Source organism: Panicum virgatum, chromosome 1K (genome assembly GCF_016808335.1).
Source record: "Panicum virgatum strain AP13 chromosome 1K, P.virgatum_v5, whole genome shotgun sequence".
Classification (NCBI taxonomy): Eukaryota; Viridiplantae; Streptophyta; class Magnoliopsida; order Poales; family Poaceae; genus Panicum; species Panicum virgatum.
Window position 1 is genome coordinate 46,400,767 of NC_053136.1, and position 25,112 is coordinate 46,425,878.

The 25,112-nt window shown below is 50.7% G+C and overlaps 3 protein-coding genes, 1 long non-coding RNA gene and 1 pseudogene across 5 annotated transcripts; 3 read left to right on the forward strand and 2 right to left on the reverse strand.

Annotated features, from left to right (window-relative positions):
* Positions 1-1,288: 1,288 nt before the first annotated feature.
* Positions 1,289-3,498, reverse strand: LOC120712717 (pentatricopeptide repeat-containing protein At3g49240, mitochondrial-like). The gene has a single exon (XM_039998578.1). It carries the CDS (start codon positions 3,448-3,450, stop codon positions 1,540-1,542), a length of 1,911 nt encoding a protein of 636 aa, XP_039854512.1. The 5' UTR covers positions 3,451-3,498; the 3' UTR covers positions 1,289-1,539.
* Positions 3,499-7,544: 4,046 nt separating this feature from the next.
* Positions 7,545-8,596, forward strand: LOC120712725 (annotated as a pseudogene).
* Positions 8,597-10,229: 1,633 nt separating this feature from the next.
* Positions 10,230-13,197, forward strand: LOC120712741 (tobamovirus multiplication protein 3-like). Of its 2 annotated transcripts, none has more exons than XM_039998612.1 (8): positions 10,230-10,474; positions 11,099-11,189; positions 11,281-11,333; positions 11,430-11,594; positions 12,059-12,177; positions 12,439-12,556; positions 12,640-12,717; positions 12,848-13,197. In XM_039998612.1, exons 1-8 carry the CDS (start codon positions 10,340-10,342, stop codon positions 12,944-12,946), a joined length of 858 nt encoding a protein of 285 aa, XP_039854546.1. In that variant the 5' UTR covers positions 10,230-10,339; the 3' UTR covers positions 12,947-13,197. The 2 variants fall into 2 exon arrangements, with proteins under 2 accessions (XP_039854546.1, XP_039854551.1); XM_039998617.1 differs by having other exon boundaries at positions 11,439-11,594.
* Positions 13,198-13,692: 495 nt separating this feature from the next.
* Positions 13,693-14,866, forward strand: LOC120712731 (transcription initiation factor TFIID subunit 4-like). Its single transcript, XM_039998600.1, has one exon. It carries the CDS (start codon positions 13,705-13,707, stop codon positions 14,566-14,568), a length of 864 nt encoding a protein of 287 aa, XP_039854534.1. The 5' UTR covers positions 13,693-13,704; the 3' UTR covers positions 14,569-14,866.
* Positions 14,867-16,083: 1,217 nt separating this feature from the next.
* Positions 16,084-16,621, reverse strand: LOC120657520. Its single transcript, XR_005668223.1, has 2 exons — positions 16,347-16,621; positions 16,084-16,262 (listed from the first exon to the last, which is right to left on the reverse strand). It is a non-coding gene; the product is annotated as an uncharacterized LOC120657520 (long non-coding RNA).
* Between the last annotated feature and the right edge of the window lie 8,491 nt (positions 16,622-25,112).

Consider the following 25,112-nt stretch of genomic DNA (forward strand, 5'->3'; position numbering starts at 1 on the left):
GCATTTCAGCAACATATATGCTATAGACACCATCAAAGGACATAAAGCTGCAGTAGCGAGTTTTTCATATTAACTCCCAGGGTCATGCTCCAAGGAAGCCCCAATATCAAAAGTTCCACCATTGGATACACAATTCAAATGTAATCCTGCAAGGACACTTACCAGCTTAAAGGCCAGCAATTTCTTTTCAGCTTCCAGCATCTTATTCTACCAGCAGAAGTATCTACAGATTTTGTTCTCATGAATGTACGTGTAATCCCAATTTAATTGGAAGATTATCTGTAACATACAAAGCATCACAAAAGGTTATTAAGTATGCCTTAAGAACACCACATTGAGGATTTCATGCCTTATCAAAGACAAATGAAGGCCAGCACAAAATGATCTTGAAACAAAACACAGGGATTGAACAACCATCAATCGCAATCAGACCCAACAACAGGATTTGCGGAACATTAAATGCATATGCATATAATACTTTGTCGAACAATAGTTTGTAATATCTACTACGCAAGCAAATACCATGAAAAGTGCAGGTTTGAGTGTTTCCCTGTAGGCTGATAAAAAAAGGTCTGCCTAGTGGCTAATGGCTATGCACATGGTTGTAGGCAGAAAATATACTCTGAACTGTTGGCAAAACGAACAGGAATAGGTGAACCAATAATCTTACATCAAACATTTTGTTCTTTCCTGGTATTATAACCTGCTAGCACAATTACAAATGTTCACTGCCTTAGTGGAAGGGGTTAAAACTATGTCAATGAATAAATGTAAAAAAATGGATCCGAAGAACAAAATACCCATAAATGTACTAAACTGACCAGAGCAAACCTGCTTACAATGCTTAACCAAAATTATACTTAAGAGATGCAAACAGCAGGCAATGAATTAACTGTAACATTCTTCTAGAACGAGCGGTGGGCTGCACGAATCTTATTTATGCCTACAAGAACCCCAGAACTTGGAAGCAAACATCGAGTTCTTATGCTGCATTCCAAGCAAAAAAGAAATGATTGCAATGTAAAATCATAATAGGATAACTTTTGGACTAAACATTTACATCCTTTAGCAAGTGTTCTAACAGTTTAAAGTAGAGCTCAGGTATCTAAACTTTCATGGTTTTGCGCTATCAGAAAATGAAGCTTATGAATGCTCACCAGTTTGTAATACATCATCAGATATGGCATAGTCAAATACATCTTCCAGTTTTCTAATATTTCACTGTAACGTGGTAAGTGCCTCCAGCTTTCATTTTCTCCGGAGGTTTTGCTTATGTGCTGATTTGAAGGACATGCCAAAGAGGATTTATTTTACTTAAATTTTTTTGAGCAAATCATGAGTTCCATGGTAACAGAAATAGAAATTGGCACAATATACTGAAACATCTACCATCTGCAGTTCATGTTCTAAGTAAAATTATGCCTGAATACCATCATCTCCTACATGTTTTATCCTCAAACAAAAACAACATATACGAGACACTGTGAACTACTGCTGACATTAGAAGCTTGTCTGGATGTATAGGATTTCTCGTGGTCATCACAGTTGTCCCTGCCCGTCGTCTCCCATCCCTTCTGTAATTTGCGGAGTGCCTTGAAGTGCACCTTCTCCAGCTGATCTAAGGCCTAGCTTACTGAGAAAGCCACCATCCAGGGTGTTTGCATCAGGAGCAGGCGATACTTCACTCTCCATCTTCTTTTTATGGGCTAGGATAGCTTCAATAGCAGCAGCACTGGCTTTAGCCGCAGCCTCATCCTCAGCAGCAGCCTCTGCCCTCCTTCTCTCCCTCTCTTCCTTGACAAGAGCCTCTGCCCTCGCCTTCTCTTCCGCGGCACGGGCTTCTGCTTCAGCTTGTTCCCTCTCCACGTCCTCATATAACTTGGTAATGTCATCTTCCCGCCCACCTCCACGTAGCGCTCCTTCCAAGAGCTCCCTCATTTCATCACTGAACACAACCTTCTCGTCCAAAAGGATAGCTTTTGCAATGTTGGCTGCATCATCCAACTGACCAGCAGCAACGTATGCCTTCAGCAATGTCTCGTAGCTTGAGATGCTTGGGCTAACTCCCTTCCCTTTCATCTGATCAAAATATTCCTGAGCCTTACCAAGCATACTGAAACCCACCAGGCCACCAACAAGTTTATGATATGCAATCGCATCAGGTTTCAGCACCAATCCATCCATTTTGTCAAAGTAAGAGATGCCATCATCAATGCGATCAACACTGAAGCATGATTCCATGAGTAGTACATGTGTCTCCTCATTCGCGCCAACACCACACTCGCACATCTCATTGTAGAGCATCTCCGCCTCACTTATCAACTGGTTAAGGCCCAGATGCCGAATCAAATTATTATAGGATGCAACATCTGGCTCCAGCTTCCACTCCCCCATCCTTCTGAACACTGCAATTGCATCTTCAAATCTCCCAGCAGCACAATAGCCATCGACCATCACCCTGAAGCTTCTCAGATCAACTGCAACCCGCAGTGGAGGGTCATGTTCCCCGAGCATTCTGTCGAACAGATTGAGTGCATCCTCCAACCTCCCATGCTGTCCAAGTGCATCAACCACCTCATTGTAGCTCTCAGCCCCAAACCTCACCTCCGATTCAGCACCAAACACCTCTTTGTAGCACTCCATAGCCTTCTGCTCCATTCCCATAAGGAAGTACGCCTTCATGAGACTTCCATACACTATGCCATCAAGAACTGGCTTGCCCCCAACCTTGTCCGTGAGCTCTTGGTATAGTTCCACAGCTTTGGCGCCATCCCCAGCACCCACGAATCCAGCCATGAGGAGGTTGTAGACCTTGGGATCCGGCCCCACAACCCCAAAGTCGAGCATCTCATCTTTAAGAAGGACGGCATCCGCGAGTCTGCCGTGATCGGCCACCAGGCACTCGACGACGACGCGATAGGCCGTAGGGGAGGGCGGCACGGGGGACCCGGGCCGGGTGAGGAGGCGGAGGTGATGGAGCGCGTCGTCAGGGAGGCGGCGATCTGCGAGCGCGGAGAGGTAGAGCACGTGCGTGGCGGCGGTGGGCGGGACGGCGGCCTGGAGGGCGAAGCGGTGCAGCGCGAAGAAGTCGTCGAGGCGGCGCGCGCGGAGGAGCGCGGCGAGGACGGCGGCGCAGGTGAAGGAGGAAGGGCGGCAGTTGGAGTGGAGCGCGTGGCGGGTGAGGAGCGCCGCCTCCGGGAGGTCGGCCTGGGGGCCCGAGAGGAGCGCGAGGATCCGGTTGTGGAGGGCAAGGCGGGACGGCGCCAGCGTGGGGAGCGGCTCCGCGAGGCGCACGGCCTTCGGGGAGGGCGCGGGGACAGGGGGCGTCGCGACGAACGTGTCCCGGCGGCGCTCGAGGCGTGCCGCCGCGGCCGAGGCGGCGTCCGCGTGCGCGAGCGGGAAGAGCGCCGGCACGAGGCGGCGCGCCGAGAGAGGCTTGGAAAGCGACATCTTCCGCGGTTGGGCACGGCGCCGCACGCGGCCGCCGGACGGAGAGGACGGAGGGGTTTGGGGGTTTCTGCTTTTGGGTGTGTGGGGGTGGGGGTAGGGATGAAAACGGTCGTGAACGGTCGGAAAACCCCTCAACCGTTCCCGCAACTGTATTTTTTAGTCGGGAACGGAAACGGGAACGGGAAAATCGGACGGGAAAACAAAATCGGTATTACGGGATATCGGGAACAGAATCAATCGGTCGGGAGCATGCCGATTACGATCGGGAATCGATAACTCAAAACGGGAAAATACATACAACCACTTCAAACATTTAACTCGATAAAATAATTACAACTATGTATAAATAACATGGAAACAAGACTCGTATAACTAAGAGACACGGGTAAAGTGAATCACGAATTCACAATTCACGTTGGAACACATGCAAACAACAATTCATGTTTCCAACACAGGTAACACAGCCGACTACGACAAATACGGGAATTCCCGCGGGAATTTTCCCGGCTGAAAACGGGAACCGTGAAAACGGTCGGGAAAACACCCCAACCGTTCCCGTTCCCGCCCGTTTTCCCGTTTTGTTTTCCCATTTTCCCATTTTTTCGCGGAAACGGTTTACGGTCGGTTTAAACGGTAAACGGAGCCGGTCGGGACGGGATTTTCCCGTCCCATTTTCAACCCTAGGGGGGATTTAATCATCTACCATTATAACGAATGCCATCTTTTCGGATAGCATTTTTTGTTTTTGGTATTACAGAATTAGAGAGAGAAAAATTTTATATTTTTACCATTCTCGGCTACGTGGACGCCAGCGTGTCGTTATCCAGGTCAGCTCTGGGCCCCGCGCCCAACCCGAGCCTATTTTGTCCACCCCACGCGTTTAACCCAGCCCATTCCACTCTCTTCTTGTGCCCCTCCTCTGCTCCGGGACTACCTCGCCCGCCCCGCCCCTTTCCTCTGCTCCGCGACCTCCACCGACTCGCCGGCGACATTGGCGGCATCTAGTGCACGAGGTTGGCCACCCACCATATGCAGTGGTGGCTGGCTCTCGGTGTATCTGATGAGCCGGCGAGCTTCGCCGGGCGGTGGCCCAGCACGGCGTGGAGGCGACCTCGACACTGGCGGAGGCCGCGGAGTTGGAGAGCGAGGAGAGGCCAGAGAAGACGGCCGCGGAGCCCGAGGCCACGGCGACCGCGGCCGCGGCCGCGAGCGCCGCGGTGTCGGCGGGCACGTCATCGGGAAGCAGCGAGGGGCCCTAGCAGCCACGGCGCACACGGCAGCCGCGAGGTGCGCGAGGTCCCGTCCGGCGCGACGCGGATGTGAGCCTGGCGGCGTCGCCGCATCGCCGCATGGTGCGCGTCTCGGCTTGGAGCGATGCGAGTGCGACCAGCGCCTGGCGGAAGCTGTCGTGCACGTCCGCGAGGTGGAGATAGTCATCGAGCGGCAGCAAGTGCCTGGCCACGGCGGCGACTGCTCGGCTGAGCGTGTGGCATTGCGGCTGAGCGTGTCCTCGTCGGCGTCGCACTCGTCCGCGGACGCGGCGCCTGAGCCGCTCCCGCTGCCGCCACAGCATCCGCACCCGCACCCGCGCGGCCAGCGGCCTGTCCAAGCTCGCGCACGGGATGGTCCAGGCGCGGCTGCACTCCATGATCGACGCCGCCTTGGAGGCCCCGGCGGCGCTGCAGGTGCGGGCGTGGCCGTTGTGGAGCAGAGGAGCGGAGCAGAGAGGAGGAAAGGAGGAGAGTGGAGAATGGGCTGGATTTGGGCGGGCGGGCCGGACAAAATAGGCTCGGGTGGGGCGCGGGGCCAGAGCTGATCAGGATCCTAGCTAGAACGACACGCTGCCGTCCACGTACGTGAGAGTGGTAAAAATGTAAGGATTTTCTCTCTCTAATGCTAATTTCATAATGCTAAAAAAAGAGTGCTATCTCACGAGTTGGCCTTCATTTATAATGGTAAATGATTAAATTCCCCTTTGGGTGGTGGGGTGAGGTGGGGTGGGGGCGTTCAGAATTGGTGGGGAACAGAGCGCGACGCTAAATCAGCGGTCGAGCGCTGATTGAGAAACCAACGCGCGACGCACATGTGTCCAGACGACCACCCCATGAAACACTGCTGCGTGCGCCCCTACCTGGCTACCTCCCTCTGCCCAGATTCCGTTCACAGTGCTGCACACATCCCCCCGCCCAGATTCCATTCTCTTTCTGGTTTTCCCCTCTCTCATGTTGTCTCGAGAAAATAATGTTTTCTTTTTTCCCTAACATTTGTTTTTCCATATTTTGTGCTTCGAATTTTGTTCCTATTTTTGCTCAATATTGTTTCAACAACTTATAAGCAAAATATTCCAAATGAGATGTTTACCGTCATTATGTTGTGTTTCCGAGATATTCTTTTGACAAATTTTTCATAGAAAGTATGCTAAAAAGTTATCTCGAGAAGTTGTATTTATTTTACAATCTGTACGGTGAACTTATTTATCAAAGTTGTGTCAAAATTTTTTCTAATAACATTCACATGGAAGTTATGTTCAAAATTATTCTTTAATAAGTAGGCTGAAAAAGTTATACGTAAAATATGTACATACCGTGATATTGTGTTAAAAGTTATGTGAAAAGTTTTTTTCTTTTACAGTTTGTATGATGAACTTATGTATCAAAGTTGTGTGAAAAGTTTTTCTGATAACATTCACATGGAAGTTAGGTTCAAAATTATTCATTAATAAGTAGGCTGAAAAAGTTATACGTAAAAGATCTATGTATCATGACAGTTGTGTTAAAAGGTATCCTAAAAATGGATTGGAAGTTATAGATAAAAGTTATGCAAATCATAAAAGATGTGTTGAAAATTTATTGTCTAATAGTTATGCTGGAAAACACCATCCAATAGTTATTTGGAAGAAGTTATACCGGCTCATAAGTTTTAAATTTCTAAAAATAGAAAAATAGTGGAGAACAAAACTTTCCAAAAAAGAAAAATTCGGATGCTGTCCGATCTAGCGCTGGTTGCCCTGCCAGCGCGCGCTCGCCAATTAGCAGAGCCCGGAACAGGGAGCGGACAGGGGTAGGAGACGGTTTTCTTCGTTGCGCCTTCGCTGAACGGAGCCGTACAAATGCAGTTATGCACTGATTTAGCTTTAATTGTTTCAAAGTCGTTTTATATATAAGTCCATACTAAAATAAACTGAAAGTAAGACGAAGCTAGTGTTTTTTTTACTTTACCCGCTTTAACTTCACCAGTGAAGCCATATTTTTGGAAGTGAACGTTACCGTATCACCTAGTTAATTTGCAATTTTAGCACGTAGATCCACAAGTCACCGTCACTAACAAAGTTACAACTTAATTGGACACCATTTCACTACTCAAACTAATCATCTACAAACCATTTCTACAAAAAAAAATGCAGTTACTTTCACTGACAAACTCCTTTTGAATATGATGTTTTAGTGGATGGATCAATCCTTAGATCAGCTGACCATATCAAAGTACTCTAAACATAGAATGAGGCCACCCAATTTTAACGCTGATCCAACTACATTTAAATATCTGATCACTAATTTGAGTCAGATCGATTCAAAGCCACCAAATATGAACAAAATTGCTTCTCATTTTTCTTCACTTCTCTCGGTCATGTTGTACGTGTTCTGGCCTCTCACTCTCTCTCCAAATGACGCCCAACCCCTGTGAAAGAGGAGGCTAAAGTTTTCTCGCCCTTTCCACTCTGTTAAAAATATATCAGCAATTGATTTAAGCATCAAATTTATTGTCTAATATATCATCCGACATGTGTGGAGAGATAGTTCAGCTGTCAAAGCGTTCCCGAGTCCCGACCGAGGGCCAGCAGATATAATTCCCAGGAATAATGTTTGTTCTCCGCGCATCGGCGCTCATATCCCCTCCTGTAGGGAGGCATCGATCCCGGCAGCACAACCGCGCGGGGTTTGGCATCCATCTGCCATGGATGTCGATCTCCCGCAGCTTACCGTGTCGTGGGGCCTCCCTCTCCTTCTGCGGCAGTATTTATACGCCCCGTCCCTGCGCTCCTCCAGCTCCCATCGCCGGCGGCGGCTCCGTTCTGGCGGCGCCTGAAAAAAAAAATGCTGCGGTTTTGGAGGACGCACAGGAGCTCTACCTTGTCAAACGCCTCATCCGTGAGTAAAACAGCTAAACAGATTCTCGAAAATTATTTTAAAAAAAAAGTCCGGTTCGGTATTGTTTCTGTCTCCTGAGTTCGATTTTCCTTTGTGTGTTTTCTCGTGACCAAGATCGTGGAGATGAACGTGCACTTTGTGTGTTTGTTAGATTTGCTACTGTGCACATGGACTGCGACGGCTGCGAGAAGCGTGTGAGGAAGGCCATGTCCCGGCTCCAAGGCACGCACGGCCATCACGGCCCTCCCTCACCATCCTGCTGAGACGAAGCAACCAAGTGCCAGTAATGGTGTGGCCGTGCGTGCAGGTGTGAGCTCGGTGGAGATCGACATGGAGCGGCAGAAGGCGACGGTGACGGGGCGCGTGGATCGCCGGGGAGGTGCTGCGCGCGGCGCGGCAGACCGGCAGGGCGGAAGAGTTCTGGCTGTGGCCCTACGACGGTGAGTACTACCCGTTCGTGATCCAGTACCTGGTGGACGACACTCTCTGTTCGGCTGGACCAATCAGCCGGCTGGATCTGGCTGAAACTACTGTAGCAATAGCACTCATCCTTCTGGAGTTGAGCCAATCAGCCGCACCCGTTCGTGATCCAGTACCTGGTGGACGACACCCCCTGTTCGGCTGGACCAATTAGTCGGCTGGACCTAGCTGAAACTACTGTAGCAATAGCACTTAGCCTTCTGGAGTTGGCCGCGGCTGAAGCTGGTTGAAAGCCCAGCCGAACAGGCATACGAGGCCACCTACAGGTACTACCGCCGCGGCTACAACGACCCGATGATCGGGTCCTACCCCTGCCACGCCTTCACCCACATCGTCGGCGACGACGCGCTCGCCGTCTTCCACGAGGACAACGTCCACGCCTGCGCCGTGATGTGAGGGATGCGCGCGCGGAGCTCTAGCTGATGCCTGATGAAGAACACATTGTAACCAGCATGCATGCACAGGTTATTAATTTCAGGGGAAGAAAACGAGAGTCGGTCCTTTATTAAAAAAAAATCAGCTCAGGTGGTGAAATCCAAAACAATTTTTTTAGAAACTAATCCAAAACAAATTAAAATTGCTGCCTGCGAACACCGTAAAGAAAACTCTGCTTCGGACATCGTAAAAAAATTGTTAGCTGGGAAAAGTTTGACTTTGTTCAGAGCCAATGGCAGGTATTAGTCAGCAAAGGTTTCCGTAGTTTTCGCCAGTGGATCGGAATCACTGGACGATACGGAGAGTAGCAAAGGGAAGCACTATTCTTGATCTATAAAAAAAAAGGGAAGCACTATTCTTGTAGCTGTCAAATTGCTCAGCCAAAAAGTGATGATAAACTGGTTCGAGCTAGGAAGGTATCTTATGTCATACGCATGCAGGGCTTATCCTTGCATTATACAGCAAGCACTGGGTAATTACTAATTTTACATTTGAGAATACGTTGTGATGGATTAGCAGCTCCGTTCACGTACCCGACAGCAAAAATGCAATCAGCATTTGACTGTCCTCAGGACATGCTACTATTCATGAACAGAGAAACGCTGAGAAATACTATGCGCAACAATCTGAAGATATGAGCCCTAAAGACAGCAAAGAAAAGAAGGATAGAAGCGACGCTGGGAATCCGCGTTCGTTGGTTCTCTACTTGTGGTCTGTTCGTTTCGTCAGGGAATTTGTGCTGGAGATGACACATTGACACGGAATCAGAAACTGGATCGATGATAGGAGCAGTCAGGTGCGTTGATCTGCTCTGCACCATCCATTTGGGAAGCACGTTCTGCTTTCAAATCCACAATCCTGCCGACCAATTGCTCCCTCTGAACTTTCAGAACACCCTTTAAAAATCGCCTCTCGAACCTCAGTAATCCCATGACCAAACAGCTTGAAAAATTTCACGATGTACCAAACACCGTGATCTCACCCCATCCATCTCCTAACCCGGGACCGGTGCACCAACAACAGCTCAGGCACAGACGCCGTAGCATACACCAACAAGAAGATATGATTTTGGCATTTTGCCTGCAAATTTTCGTTCGTCGGGCTTGACCACACCAAAGCACATGGTAACATGATCCAGACTTGTGGTAGGTGGTTCAGACAGCATTGCTGGCAATCAGTAATAATATTTTTCTCTCACATCAAATCAGCACTAGCCACCAACCATCAATCAGTCAACAGTATTTTTCTCACAGCAAATCAACACCAGCCACCGGTCACAAGCAGCCGAACACAGTAATGCCTCAGCTCGGGCGCTCCGCGGATGTCAACTCTCCAGCCCGGCCGGGCGTCCAGTTTGCTCGTGAGAAACGTGCCTCTCATGACTGCGAAACCCAAACCATGCGCTGATCTCGGCGGTGTTGACCAAGCCCCAGACCTGGTCAATCACGATCAGCAGCAACCCAGCAACAACGAAAAAAATCGACGTTTTCCAAACTCGAATTGGCTGCGGAGATCCAGTTTGAGCCACCTAATTAATGGATTGCTTTAACTGGGCAAATTAATCCAGGCACGGGTGCGTAGCGCGAGCGGCCCGTGACCCGAATCGAGCACAGCCGGACACCACCCTGTGCCCGCCCCCCCCCTGTGGCGGAACGACGAAAGCGACGCGACCTCGCGACGTGCCCCGTATAAATCCACGCCGTCCGTCGCCGCCGGACTCCCGCCGCGAGCGCACGATTTCCGGTCGGAGAGGGGGGCCCTTTTGGGTTTTGTCCTGTCCTTTCTTTTTGAAAAAACAAAGATCTCTGTCTGCGCGCCGGGCGGCGATGACGGCGGCGCCGGCGCCCCTGCCGGCGGAAGTCGCGGGGTGGTGGGAGCGCGTGAACGGCTCGCCGGCGTGGCAGGACGGGATCTTCTGCGCCCTCGCCGTCCTCTACGGCATCGTCGCCGCCGCCTCATGCGTAAGCGTCTCGTCTCCTCCTTCTGTTAGTGTAGCCATGGACGCCGGCTTGGAAAGATGCTTCTTTGCTGAATTTTGCTCACTTAGCCGTGATACCGTCGAAGGAATAAGCCTGTGCTGTTTGCCTCGATGCCATGGCAGGAGAATAGATACTTGATTTTTCTGCCTATTTGACATGAGTGCCATAAATTTGCCATATCACAATCAGCAAATTTTTTAGTTGGGAATAAAGAGGTTTTTCTGCTTTGTACCTTGAGCGTACCAGTGTTTTGCATCCGGAGTTCCGGACGTTGCCAATGATGAGATAACCAGGGAGAATATGTGCACATTCGATTCAAACAAGATGAAAAGTGCGATTTGGAATAGAGATTGATAGTTGGACAAGGACTCGAGGTTGCTTGTCAGTACTCATCTTTCTGAAACATTGAAATCTCACCTGATGGATATTGCAGGATAATTGAAATCTCACCTTATTGCAGGATAAGAATGTGTGCATAGCATCTGGATATTTGTATATGAACTAAGAGTGTAAATATCTTTCTTTATACATATGGTTGCCATGTAAATGCTCCCTGTTTGTTGAATAAGTTAACTGAGGGCAAAATGTTTATAATGTGGCATGCAGATCCAAGTTGCCAGAATACAGTGCAGAGTTCCTGAATATGGGTGGACAATCCAAAAGGTCTTCCAGTTCCTGAATTTCGGGGTCAATGGGGGTACATGGTTCAATCTGTTGTACAAAAAAAAAAGTTACATGCTCTGCTGTCTACTGCTTGATGCTAACCTTACTGCATTGTAAATCTGCAGCCAGGTGTTCTATCTTTGCTTTCCGTCGCCTAGTGCAGCAAGTGAACCCTCCGGTTTGCATGCCTTAACTTTCTCCTGTAACATAAATGTCAGTTTTCATTTGATTTGATCGACCGGAGTTAAATGCCTCATGTTCATTTCTATTTCAGATCTTTCAGCATGTTATCCTTGACCTTCCGGGGCTTGCATTCTTCACTACCTATGCCGTGTTAGCACTTTTTTGGGCTGAGATACTTTATCAAGCCCGTGGACTAATGGCCAATCGACTTCGATTAGGTTTCTACACCATTAATGTTGTTGTATATGCGTTGCAGGTAAAGCTTGATATTTCTAAATCTGCACTGCTACTTTAAGCTGTACAATTTTTTCTTGGATTGTTCATACAAGCGACAGATAATATTTTCATTGGAGGTGATGTTATCCCACATTATTTAGAAACCAATTGGAAGCGTGAATTTTATAAGTTGGCAGGAAAAAAAGAACTCCTACAATCTGCTCAACACTAATGCCAAAAGATATGCTTACTAACACAAATATGCAGTTGTAACACTTAGCAGCAGATAGAAACAATGGAAAACGAAGTATCTCTGATCGTCAAAGAATCATCTGTTAGCACTTCCTGGTTGTCCTTTATGAATGATTGCTTAATTTACATTACATATGGTTGCTCGTGTTTATCTTCGCCAGGAATCTTCTCACCTCAATTGCTTGCATGTTTATATTCAGCCACCTACCTATTATTGTAGTCACGACATACTGATGAAAGTGCATCCTTCAGGGTTTTTTATGGCTATGTTTGTGGTGGAATCCAAATCATTCAATGCTAGTCATTTCGAAGTTATTCGTCGCAGGCCTTTCCTTTTTCACTGCCTTCGGTTTTCTGCTATATGGAGGGAGGTAAAATTCGGAATACTACTCGATGTTTCTTTGGAAATTCTGAACTGTGATGCATTACGATTTTGTATCTTCTTGTTGGCCAAACGGACTGCCTAGGCTGTCTGCAAAACATGTATCATCGAAGTGCTATTGTGCTAATATAAGAAAATTAAATTTATACTTTAATCGATATCCATTAGTTCAGGTTTTGATGTGGCCAATTAAGCAGCTATCATACCACATTAAAATATGTACATAATGGACTGAGGTTTGGTTGAGCAGGCTTTTCCTCATGCTGAAATATTTCCCCCTTGAGTCAAAAGGGAGGCAACAAAAGCTGAGAGAGGTCGGCAGAGTTGCCAGTATATGTTTCTGTTGTTTCATGGCACGGTGCATAATGGTAAGGATTTCTGCTCACTGGCAGTTGTGCAAGTTTGATTTCCACGGTTCTTTTACAACAACCGTGCTGCATTTGCTTTGCAGGTGTGTTTCAATGCGTTTAACAAAGAAGCTGACCTCGACGTTCTTGATCATCCCGTCCTTAATTTCTTCTATTACCTGGTAAGTACCATTTCTGCAAAGAGCGCCAAACTCAGCTTTTCTAGTGTTTGCATTGAGATCATCTGCTGCAGTCTGGTAACTCCAAACTGGTATTGAGATGATCTACTGTCCTTATCTTCTCCGCCTGCAGCTTGTCGAAATTCTTCCTTCATCACTTGTCCTGTACATACTGAGGAGGATCCCTGCAAAGCTACAGCTATCGCAGTATCACCTCCTCAGCAGCGGCTAGAGAAGGAGGCGTTGTCATCTTCTAAGCTGCTGAAAGCCTGAAACCGTGGTGGCCGATGCGGAGTCATATACCAATGCAAGAGAAGCCCTTTGTACAACACTTGTACAGATACATCCGAAATTTTCCTGTAGACCATCTGTAGCTGACCCTGTTAGTTCAGCGTAGAATGTGCTGCTTCCATGCAATCATTTGTTTCTTAATGGTACATTGGTATTGAGAGCACATTGCAACACTGGAAAGATGTTCGAACATCACCCACCCTCCGCTGCTGCTCACCGGTGGTCAAAGGCATGCTCACCGGTGGTCAAACGCACACCAGCTCCGGCTCCAGTTGGTCGAAAGGTCAATCGCGTTTGCCTTGTGTTGAGAAAGAAAATGAACCAGCGAAATATTTTTGAAGGAAACTCGTGGTTCGGCTGCCGCGCCGGGCGGGCGCCGCCGACCCCGGCCCACCTGGCAGAGACACGGATGCCACCAACCAGCTAGGCAGCTACTGCCGAACCAACCAAAGTTTCATTTCTTTTCTCTCCACAAAATCTCCACCAAAAGCTCAGTTTGGCATCGCTTCGCTCTCCTCCGCTCCACGCCGAATTCCCCGGATCCCTGCCAAATATAAAAATTGTCGCCTACTTCTCCGGTGAAGCTGACAAAATCGATAGCGCTCTCTCCGCTCAGCTCCACGCCGAATTCCGCGAAGCGCTGCCAAAAACAAAAATCGTCGCCAACTTCTCCTATGGAGCTGACAAAATCGATTATACATGCGGTTGGGAGCGGAGAAAACCTGCTCCCCTCGATTCCCATCCGCTCCGCGTATCCCCGCCCACCTCAGCTCCTCCGCCGCCGCTCTGCTCCTTCCAACCTCAAACTCAAAGCCGGTGGCAATCTCCGCGCCGCAAACCCTAGCCGCCGCCATGGCCTTCCTCGCTCCCGCCGCCGCCGCCGCCTCCTCCATCCGCGCCCCCGCCTACGTAGCCGCCGCCTCCTCCGGACGCCGCTCGGTGCTCCCCGCGGCCGTCAAAGCGACGGCCAGCTCCGGGTCCGGGTCCGGGTCCGCCACCTCTGCGCACCCCATCCTCTCCTCCCTCCGCATGGCCGCCTCCGCCGCCGTCCTCCTCGCCGCCACCTCCCCGGCCCTCGCGTGCACCCCCTCGGCGCCTCCGCCTCCACCCACTCCCCTGACGGCCGCGGCCGAGCCCGACGACCCCGTCCAGGACGCCCCCCTCCCGTTCGAGAAGCTCATCATCGAGACAGCCGCGCACGCGGGCGCCGGCGACGCGGAGGCTGCGCGCGCCCGCCTGTCCGCCGCCGGGGGAGGCGAGAGGTGCGCGCGCCTCCTCGCGGCGCAGGCGATGTTCGTGGACGGCAAGGTAGACGAGGCGATCGCGGCGTTCGAGGAGCTCGCGCGGGAGGACCCCGCCGACTACCGCCCTCTCTTCTCTCTGAGCGTGCTGTACCGCGCCCTGGGGAGGGAGGCGGAGGCCGAGTCCGCGCTCCAGCGCTGCCGCGAGGTCGGCTGCGACTGCGCCGCGCTATTCGTGGATCCCGCAGCGGTGGTCTTGCCGGCCGCTGTGCCTGCGGAGTCGGGTGCGGAGGAGGTAGAGCCAGAGCCGGCAAAGGTTTGACCACGTGACTTGACTTGGGAGTAGTATGCTCCGGTGATACGGATTTATTAGAGGGAAAATTTACGTCATTGCTGATGATTTTTGGGATCTGAGTAAAGATGTCCGTTTACATGGCGGCTACAGTAATAAATTGAACCGCTCATGATACCTTCAAAATGTTGCTGATGGGCACTTCATTTTTCATTTTTGAGTGATAATAATCACATCGATTGAAACCTTGGATTTGGACGTGTGTGCGGATTCCTCACCCCTGCTGGTGGTTATTTCAGGGTCATGATTAATTCGATAAATATTTTACCAATCTAGCCATGCACGTTTATGCTGGCGTTCCGATGACAATCAATGTAGGAGTTTGTCTTGAATTTAAACTTCGAACTTGAGACCCCAGAACAAGACACGCGCTGTTGCCTCCGCCCGTCTCGACGCCGCTGCCGTGCGCCGGCCGCTGCTGCCTCGCGCCCTCGCCACACGCCGGCCGCGTGGTCGCCACACGCGCCGCCCGCCCCTACCCCGCGCCGGCCGCTGCTCTTCTACGGTTCTGCCGCAGGCTGCCGCTTCGCTCCACCGCTGCTGTTCAGAGTTTACAAAACTGACCGGTCCGGTTAAATCGCCGACCTTTGATAGTGATTTATTGGACCGATTTGATCGGAAATCGGTGGAAACCGATTGAATTCAAATCCAAATTCAAAAGCACATGTGTAACCGGTTCCGACCGGTTACCGGTGTTTTAACCAAAAAATCTAACAATTTAAAAGTGATTTCCCGGTTTGACCAGTTTACTGGCCGGTTTGACTAGTTTACCGGTCGCCATATGCGGTGGGTCTTAATGGGCCGGCCTATTTTTTCTTTTTCTTTTTTGTTTTAACTTTATATGCCCGCAAACTATACTAAATGGACGAATTTTTGAGAAAATTTGACACCATTAAATTCGTCGCACCTTGAAATATTTTTAGAAATTTTTGGGATTTTTTTATTTTTTTGAATTCAAATTTGAATTTTGAATTTGGACCGGTTTGGTACCAACCCAAACCAAAACCGGGTCAGAGCGGTTTGACCGGTAGCAACAGGACCGGTTCCCACCGGTTTGGTTAATCCTGCTACTGCCTCACTCCACGCCGGCCGCTCGTCGCCTCCATTGGGCCACTCACCAGCAGGGTTCTCCTTTTCGTTTTTGCACCAAATCCCGCCATCCGGCGGAAACGGAATTTCGGGCGAAATTTCGCTAAATTTCGGTAATTTCGACCGAAAAGTGATTTTGAATTCGAAAAACGGAATTTCGTTGCATTCCGACCGAAATTTCGGTTTTGATGACCGAAATTTCGGTGATATTGACCGAAATTTCGTTTTTGTCACCGTAAAATGATGCAAATTAACAGAAAATGATGTGTATATATGGAAAAATTGAAAATTTTGGCAAAATTTCCCCTGATTATGTGTATATTGACAGTTTATAATACATAACATATATATAACTCCACAAAACAATGACAAATACACCATTTAACACATAACTCATGTCCAAAGTCCACACATACAACGTAATACATCCAAAGTCCATTAGAATTATTACACATAACTCATGTCCAAAGTCCACACATAGAACGCAATACATCCAAAGTCCATTAGAATTATTACAATCCAAAGATACAACAGAGGCAAAGGCATAGTCCAGAATAATCCATGTAGCATATTCTCTGCATTTAAATATTTATGTGAAATAAATTGAATAAGTAGAGAAAGCAAAACGTATAGATAAGTTCTGTTGATAGGATAAGTACCTGCATTCTTCAGTCCTCAAATCTCTCTCCCGGTGGTCCCTCATACGGCTCGTCTGTTGGTGGCAAATACACGTACGTAGGTGGGTGATATTGCAACTGTGGAGCTCTATATGGTAGGTAGCCGTGATAATCCAAATAAGGCAATGCTGCAACTGCCTGCGGAAGTGGCGGGTTCACCACCCCTGGTGGTGGCCACAGAAAGCCCCCTGCAGGGGGAGAAGTACTGTAAGGGTTGTAGTACTGACCACTGGAGGCAGAGTTGGAGCTATCTTCATCATATGTATGGCTGGGCAGAAAACCCGATACCCGATACCCGAACCCGAAAAACCCGAGCCCGAACCCGAAAAGTCCGAACCCGAAAAACCCGAACCCTAATCCGGGTTCCAACCCACGGTACCCGAAATTAATACGGGTAGTTCGGGTATTGGGCCACGGTACCCGAAATACCCGAAATACCCGAAATGATTTGTTTTTTCATCTATGATTTGATTTGTGTGCTTCAAAACTATGTTTATTAATTGTGATATGTGAAGTGTGAACTGTCACGGTTTGGACGTGTGAAGTGTTAGTTAATTTCGTTTGAACTGTCAGTTTGGACGTGTGAACTGGATGTATGGTTGGGTGTATTTGATTTGATTTTATACTGCATATGTGGAGTTCCAGAATTTCGGGTAATTCGGGTAAAACCCGAACCCGAATTTTCGGGTACCCGAATTTTCGGGTTCTTCTTTTTCCCAACTGATTTCGGGTATCATTTTTGGAAACCCGAAATTCCTAAAACCCGAACTACCCGACCCGAAAATTTCGGGTAACCCGAATGCCCGGCCCTAATCATATGCAAGTGGGGCCTGTCGACCATGTCGACGTGTCGATGTTGTTTGTCGTTGTGAAGTAGGTGCTCCATGATCTGTATCTTGTGTTGCATGGGTGAAGTCCTCCTCCCCAGTGAACCTTATAGTAGGAGATATACGATAACCACCACTTTCGTTGCCATCACCTTCACTGCTACTGGAATCATCGTCGTCATCATCATCATCATCATCATCATCACCAATGTCCTCACCACCACTAGGCTCAGGTGTGGTATCGTCACTACCTAACTCCTCCTCAGTGCGTGGTTTCTTCCCTTTTCTCATTTCGGGACCAATCTTAGTCTTCCTTTTTCCCAGATGTGTGTCCCCAATTGTTTCTTCGGCCCATGTCTCCACATCTTCATCGTGACCATGAGAAGAGCCTATGTCAGTGAACATCTGGCTCGGCAATGGAGTGTCAATGAAGTCTGAGTCTTCATCAAATGCTGGGTCTCCATTGAACCTTGATTGCTTCATCCAATCTTGAATTGCTGATGACTGCTGGTACAAAGAAAGATCCATGAAACTGCTAACTGGATCATAGTCATATGGATCGACCCCTCTAGTAGCACGTTGCAGACGCAAGCAGAGGTTGTAGTTCACAAAGACCAATTTGTCCAATTTCTGGTGGCTCAACCTATTGCGCAGTTTGGTGTGGATGTAAGCAAAGGTGCTCCAGTTCCTTTCACATCCACTAGAGGCTGCACACTGCGACAACAAGCGTCGTGTCGGTACCCCAGGACTGGGGTACCCCCTCTTGCTGTGTCTAGGCAAGAGCCTTAGTAGTCATCCTTGACTACAACCAAACAGCGGGACCCCTGCGGTCCGAAGTCCTGTCCTCCCGACAATGGTTCGGACCCGTGGAAGGTCCGGGGACGCCACGTGTCCCAGGAGAGACAGGCGCTCAAGCACAAGCAGCCAGGGCTCCGGACCTCCCGAGGGTCCCGGACCCCCCGCATAGCAATCGGACCCCTCTCCAAGGGAAGGTTTCGACGTCCCGCCTCATGTTGGTCCGGGGCCGACACGTGTATGAGGCCCTTGGTCTCCATATTGAGGTCCACCTACCTTCGCATTCATTGCGGTAGGTGGACGTCCGCATTGATATAGCAGAAGCCGAGGCGTTTGACTAGCCAGGGGACACTATTGATCGCGTATTACCAAGGTAGTGGGGGCACTGGCGCCGCCCACGCCGCGTCTGCCAGTCTGCCGTAACAGATGGATACGACGGCTCGGCTTCGCCCTTTATGACGCTACATAATAGCCTCAGCAGACCACTCCGCAAGCTACGCTACTCCAACGGGCACCTAGCTGACGGGACAAGAGAAGACCCCCCTGTGTCAGAGGAGCAGCAGTACGCATATCGGAGGAAAAGATTCGCTACCACTGTAGCCACAGTCACGTTGGGCCCACCTGTCGGGGCATCAACGTTCTATGTATCCGCTCCCCCTTGATCTATAAAAGGAGGGAGCGCCGCTAGAAAACCTCAGGCAGGCTGGGCAAGAACCAAGGCCGGCAGAGGATAGATTCATACACACCAAGAACAATACATCTCCCAGTGGACGTAGGGTATTACGCTCCGGCGGCCCGAACCACTCTAAATCGTGTGTTCTTGGGCCCTAGTCTCAGCGTAGATTCAGCCCCATCGCCTAGTACTTCCCCGAGTACTCCCTCACGGGGAATAGGCGGGTGCGTTCCGCCACCCGGCTGTGGGTACCCCTAGAACCCCCACGACATTTTGGCGCCGTCCGTGGGGAAGTCAGGCGCAGGTTGGATCTTCGGGCCTCTAGGCTGTGTTCTCCCTCTGCAACGACGAACCTGAAGATGAAGGAAGGCAGGGCCACACACACTCCACCTGTCTTGGCACCGGCGCAGCAACGCCCTCGGTGCGGCGGCGCACGACAGCGACGCCTGCTGTGCGTCGCCACTGCGACACCTCGGAGCCGGCGTAGCGGCGCACAGCAGAGGCGCCGCTGGGCGCTGCTGCCCCTACGTCGACTCAAGGTTTTCTCTCAAGCAACGGCCACACCTCCTCTGTGGTGGCATGGTGTCGGCTCAAGGCTTCCTCTCAACATGGAGCCTGGAGCCGACGACCATCCCGGAGGAAGTGGACCGTGTCGTCCTGCCGTCTCCAGCACCGGAGATCCACCTCAGCGTTGCTCGGTGCTGCTGCAGACGGGACCCCGCCTCCTCGCGCGGGGGCCCCTGGCGCTAGCACCAAGGACAAGCCGGCGAACGACCGCACTTCTCCACGCGTCGCACCGGTCCATCTGCTGCGCAAGGGCTCTGGTTTCCATCGGCAACGGCGACGGCAGGGGAAGGGGCCTCTTCCATTCAAAGCCAAAGAATTTGTCTCATGCCATGTAAGCATGTGACAGCTCTTAGGCAAGGAGAGGTCCCCCGAGCTCCCGAGGTGATGCTGGATGATGCGGTTCAGGCACGTCCAGGGCGCCTTCACGCGCTGTATAGCATGCAGCCGTAGGTTACTCCTAAGAAAGGAATGAGAGATTTTCTCCTTTGTAATAGCGTGGCGTCTACGTGTGTGTCCAGAGCGGTCAAGGTCCGACCTTGTAAACCCGACCTCTGGCCCTATCACACAAACAGGCAAAAGCGGTCCGGAGCGGTGGAGGTCCGACCTCGTAATCCCGACCTCCGATGTATACCGTGACAACCACAATAATAAAGGAGATTTTCTCTCTCAGTTTTACCTAGGCTCCACCCTGATTACATTTATTCGCCTTGGTTTAACTATTCTTTCCTCTTGACCGGAGTTTCCCTTATTGCTTACAATCCAAGTTAAGTTGCTGGCTTGTGGTCAGGTGAAGACACCCCTTCTAGCTGGAAGGCAGTCCGGACCCCTAAGGACCTGCTCTGGAGAAGTGGTATTTGTATCCTGGGGTAGAGAAGCTCCGCGTGGCTTAGCCTGGTAATGTACCCTAAGTTTACGTACTTCACTACCCTGTTACAAGTACTCTAGTATCCAGGACTGCTGTCTTTAGAGGTCCCGGGCTCTCTTCTAGTATAAGGCTTGGTTTCTTTGCACCTTACTATGAGGTCCGGTAACATGCTTCATCGGATTGTCAGCAACAATCGCTCCAAGTCCACTCCGGTGGCCCGCTCCGGCGGAGACCGCTCGCCACGGTCGCTCCAAGTCCACTCCGGTGGCCCGCTCCGGCGGAGACCGCTCGCCACGGTCGCTCCAAGTCCACTCCGGTGGCCCGCTCCGGCGGAGACCGCTCGCCACGGTCGCTCCAAGTCCACTCCGGTGGCCCGCTCCGGTGGAGACCGCTCGCCACGGTCGCTCCAAGACCACTCCGGTGGCCCGCTCCGGCGGAGACCGCTCGCCACGGTCGCTCCAAGTCCACTCCGGTGGCCCGCTCCGGCGGAGACCGCTCGCCACGGTCGCTCCAAGTCCACTCCGGTGGCCCGCTCCGGCGGAGACCGCTCGCCACGGTCGCTCCAAGTCCACTCCGGTGGCCCGCTCCGGCGGAGACCGCTCGCCACGGTCGCTCCAAGTCCACTCCGGTGGCCCGCTCCGGCGGAGACCGCTCGCCACGGTCGCTCCAAGTCCACTCCGGTGGCCCGCTCCGGCGGAGACCGCTCGCCACGGTCGCTCCAAGTCCACTCCGGTGGCCCGCTCCGGCGGAGACCGCTCGCCACGGTCGACAAAAGCCGGGTCCGGGAAGTGGTGCTTGCTCCCCGAGCGATCCGAAGTCTGTGTAGCCGCTTAGCTTGGTTCCGTACCCTAAGCCTACACCTTCGTCGCCCCATGGAGAGCGCTCTAGTACCTAAACCTGGCAACAGGCATACCGGCCTCAGGGGTCCGGGATGCCCGCACTCTCCAAGAGCACACCAACGCAATCAAGTTGCGTAGGAACACATCACGGTGGTGGCCCCACCCGCGGGTTCGTACCTCTCCCGAGGTGGGCCCGGGGGCCACTGTCGGTACCCCAGGACTGGGGTACCCCCTCTTGCTGTGTCTAGGCAAGAGCCTTAGTAGTCATCCTTGACTACAACCAAACAGCCGGACCCCTGCGGTCCGAAGTCCTGTCCTCCCGACAATGGTCCGGACCCGTTCCACGGCCGGGGAAGGTCCGGGGACGCCACGTGTCCCAGGAGAGACAGGCGCTCAAGCACAAGCAGCCAGGGCTCCGGACCTCCCGAGGGTCCCGGACCCCCCGCATAGCAATCGGACCCCTCTCCAAGGGAAGGTTTCGACGTCCCGCCTCATGTTGGTCCGGGGCCGACACGTGTATGAGGCCCTTGGTCTCCATATTGAGGTCCACCTACCTTCGCATTCATTGCGGTAGGTGGACGTCCGCATTGATATAGCAGAAGCCGAGGCGTTTGACTAGCCAGGGGACACTATTGATCGCGTATTACCAAGGTAGTGGGGGCACTGGCGCCGCCCACGCCGCGTCTGCCAGTCTGCCGTAACAGATGGATACGACGGCTCGGCTTCGCCCTTTATGACGCTACATAATAGCCTCAGCAGACCACGCCGCAAGCTACGCTACTCCAACGGGCACCTAGCTGACGGGACAAGAGAAGACCCCCCTGTGTCAGAGGAGCAGCAGTACGCATATCGGAGGAAAAGATTCGCTACCACTGTAGCCACAGTCACGTTGGGCCCACCTGTCGGGGCATCAACGTTCTATGTATCCGCTCCCCCTTGATCTATAAAAGGAGGGAGCGCCGCTAGAAAACCTCAGGCAGGCTGGGCAAGAACCAAGGCCGGCAGAGGATAGATTCATACACACCAAGAACAATACATCTCCCAGTGGACGTAGGGTATTACGCTCCGGCGGCCCGAACCACTCTAAATCGTGTGTTCTTGGGCCCTAGTCTCAGCGTAGATTCAGCCCCATCGCCTAGTACTTCCCCGAGTACTCCCTCACGGGGAATAGGCGGGTGCGTTCCGCCACCCGGCTGTGGGTACCCCTAGAACCCCCACGACACGTCGGGCGACCCTTTGCAACACTGGTGTATCTCCCCCAAATGTAGCCCACCAAGCAGCTGGTGAAGTTTTCCGGTCAATGGCCATTCGCCTAGCAATGTCACTAGAGAACTCACCTTGCTTCGTCCTGAATATTTCAAATTCATGCAATGCAATTGCTGCTGAATTAGTATCCAACATTTTCTCCAGCCCATTGCGCATTACTGCCATGACTGTCTGTGATGTGCCCAAACTGTACTGCACGTAAGGGTTAAGAGCACAAGCAGTGGCCATATATGTGCCTGACATCACTGTGTTCATCCTTGCATCTATCACAGCCATGATCTTTTCAAACCGGGGGTAGTCACTGCTGAACTTGCTGGCATATGTCTGCCTCATGTTTTGATACTCCATTGTCACCTCACTCAAATTAGGTGTCTTGTCTGTGTCAGCAAATCTCAGAAACATGTACAGAGGCTCAACATCATTGATCACATACTCCATATTCGCCCACCATTCAAGACTTGTGATGCATTCGTAAATGTACCTTCCAGTTTCACTTTTGAAGTGGCGTGACCGTCAGAACTCAGGTGACACTAACCATGTCATGAACTGGTCCTTCTTCTTATACATGCTTTCAAGGAACATGTAGTTAGTCCCAAATCTTGTTACATTCCACTTAACCAACTCTCCACCGATGGCTTCCCTCATCATGCTGTGTAAACTGTTGGAGTTGTAGAGCCAGCTGCAAATTCGTTGCGCGCTTCGAATACAAGCATCATGCTCCGGCCACTTCCCTATGTCCTTCAGCATAAGGTTGATGGTATGGGCAAGGCAAGGCTGCCATGCAATGGTAGGGAACTCGTGACAGAGAATTTTGCAGGCTTTTTTGTAGTTCGAACCATTATCCGTGACAAGCTGAACCACATTGTGAGGCTCCACTTTCATGACCACTGCTCGTATCTCATGCACAACATTGCCAATGTGATATGCGTATGGTCCTATATTTTATGCCAAGGTGAGAACAATGCATCGATACATGGACTTACCTTCAACAAGTATTGATGGTCCTGTATTTTGTCGGACGCATTGATGGACTTCAAGAAATACATGGTGCCACCGCTATACACCAAGAAATTAATGACCGAGTGGCGTCCACGAATCACACATGATCGTGACTCCACATTCATCCCACTCGTTCTTCCACTTCTCTATCTCTTTCTCTATCTCCTTCACATTCTCATCCAAATATTTTCCATCTATCTCCCTCCCTGATGGTATTTTGATTCCAACACCTGCGGTCATAGAAGAGAAAGCATTAAAATCACAATGAAGGATATGTAATGTAACTGAAAATAGATGTTGTTACCTTGTTTCTGGGTCTCTATGATCGCAGCCTTAAAGTATGGGTCATCGACTTTCCGGCCGGGAATACCGACAGCATGGCACGCCTTCGCCCATGCCCTCCCTAGAAGCTCTTTTGATGTCCTCCCCTTGACAGTCCATGGGCCGGTATCAATCCTTTGCTGCCGTGGACCACTGCTCAACCCTAGATGGTAGTCCCTAACCCTCTCGGGGACTTGTGACTGGCTCCTTCTGAACATCGAAGGCAGCGGTCCACCACTGCCTCCAACACCACCACTGCCTCCTACACCACCACTCCCTCGATCAGGACGACTACTACATCCCGATCCGCCACCCCTATCATATCGTGGCCCAGCTTGCTGCATAAATTCATACTCTTGGCGGGACTGGTGTAAGGCCGCTTGTAGTTCTGCATCCTCGTCGAGCCCCTAGCCTCCCTCCTTCTCTAGGTCAATGTGCGGCCCCCTTGCAGCTTGGTCCCTCAGCAGCTTTTCTCGGGCCCTTGCTTTAGCTCTAGCCTTGTTCCTGTCCAACTGCTCACTAAAGAAGGCCTTAACTTCGGCTGGAACCGAAGGGCAGTCCATCACATCTTTCCCCCTATGTGCCAAATGCTCTTTGAACCTTGTTGCTCCTCCCCCACTCTTCTCCTCCCTGCAATACTTGCATTTGAAACCACCCCTGATCTTTTGGCCATGCTCCCACACTAGGTCTGGCATTGTCCTACAATTACAGAAAAATAGCAAGGTGTAAGTTCATGAATAACACATGAAGTAGCAACTCGTGTTCTTTTTGATGAATACCAACTAACAACCCATGAATATCACATAAACTAACAATTCATTAAAACTACCAATTCATACATATCAACTAACATGAAAAAATTCATACATATCAACTAACTGATTTTTTCTATGCTTTCTATGTCACATGGTCTCTAGAATCTCAAATCAACTAACTTAGATCGACATCAACAAGCGTCAACATAAAAAAAAACCCTTCTCATACCTTAGTTCCCGGAGCCGAGACGAAATCCGGTCAGTTTCACCGGTTTTCCGCCGGTAATGGACCGAAATCCGCCCGGATTACGGCGCCCTTCCGGCAGCGCATCCAGGGAACGGGATCCGCCCCATCCCGCCCGGATTTCGCCGCCTTTCCGCCGAGATTTCGGTGTGGGGAGGCGAAAATCGCCGGCGGCGGCGGAGGGGACCAGAGAGGAGACCGTGGAGGGGAAAAAAGATGCTCGGGCGACCCTGAGGGGTGATGACTGACGAGCAGATAAGGTTTACCGTGTTAACGGGTTAACGGGTCCGAACTCATTTAGTGATTTTAACCAACCAAATCAACTTATATTTGAACGATTTCAAGTGCTACTCGTTCAAAAAAGCACCTAGTTTTTTATCATATTTTTTTACAATTTTTTTTGAATTTTTGAATTTCGAAACGAAATTCACCGAAAAATAGCGAAATTTCTCTTCCCGGTAACTAGCGGAAACGAAATTTTTTCCGGAATTTCGCCGAAATTTCGCCGAAAATGTGAACCTTGCTCACCAGACGGCCGCCCGCCCTATGCTCGCGAGACGTACGCGGAGGACGCGGATTCAGTAACGTGACTTTAAG

Bases quoted from the DNA above. Each gene is read 5' to 3' on its own strand.
- LOC120712741 (XM_039998612.1), top strand. From the start codon at position 10,340: ATGACGGCGGCGCCGGCGCCCCTGCCGGCGGAAGTCGCGGGGTGGTGG. The intron at 11,595-12,058 runs GTAAAGCTTGAT...TGCATCCTTCAG, and splicing joins TTGTTGTATATGCGTTGCAG to GGTTTTTTATGGCTATGTTT. The intron at 12,557-12,639 runs GTAAGGATTTCT...TTTGCTTTGCAG, and splicing joins TCATGGCACGGTGCATAATG to GTGTGTTTCAATGCGTTTAA.
- LOC120712731 (XM_039998600.1), top strand. From the start codon at position 13,705: ATGCGGTTGGGAGCGGAGAAAACCTGCTCCCCTCGATTCCCATCCGCT.
- LOC120712717 (XM_039998578.1), bottom strand. From the start codon at position 3,450: ATGTCGCTTTCCAAGCCTCTCTCGGCGCGCCGCCTCGTGCCGGCGCTC.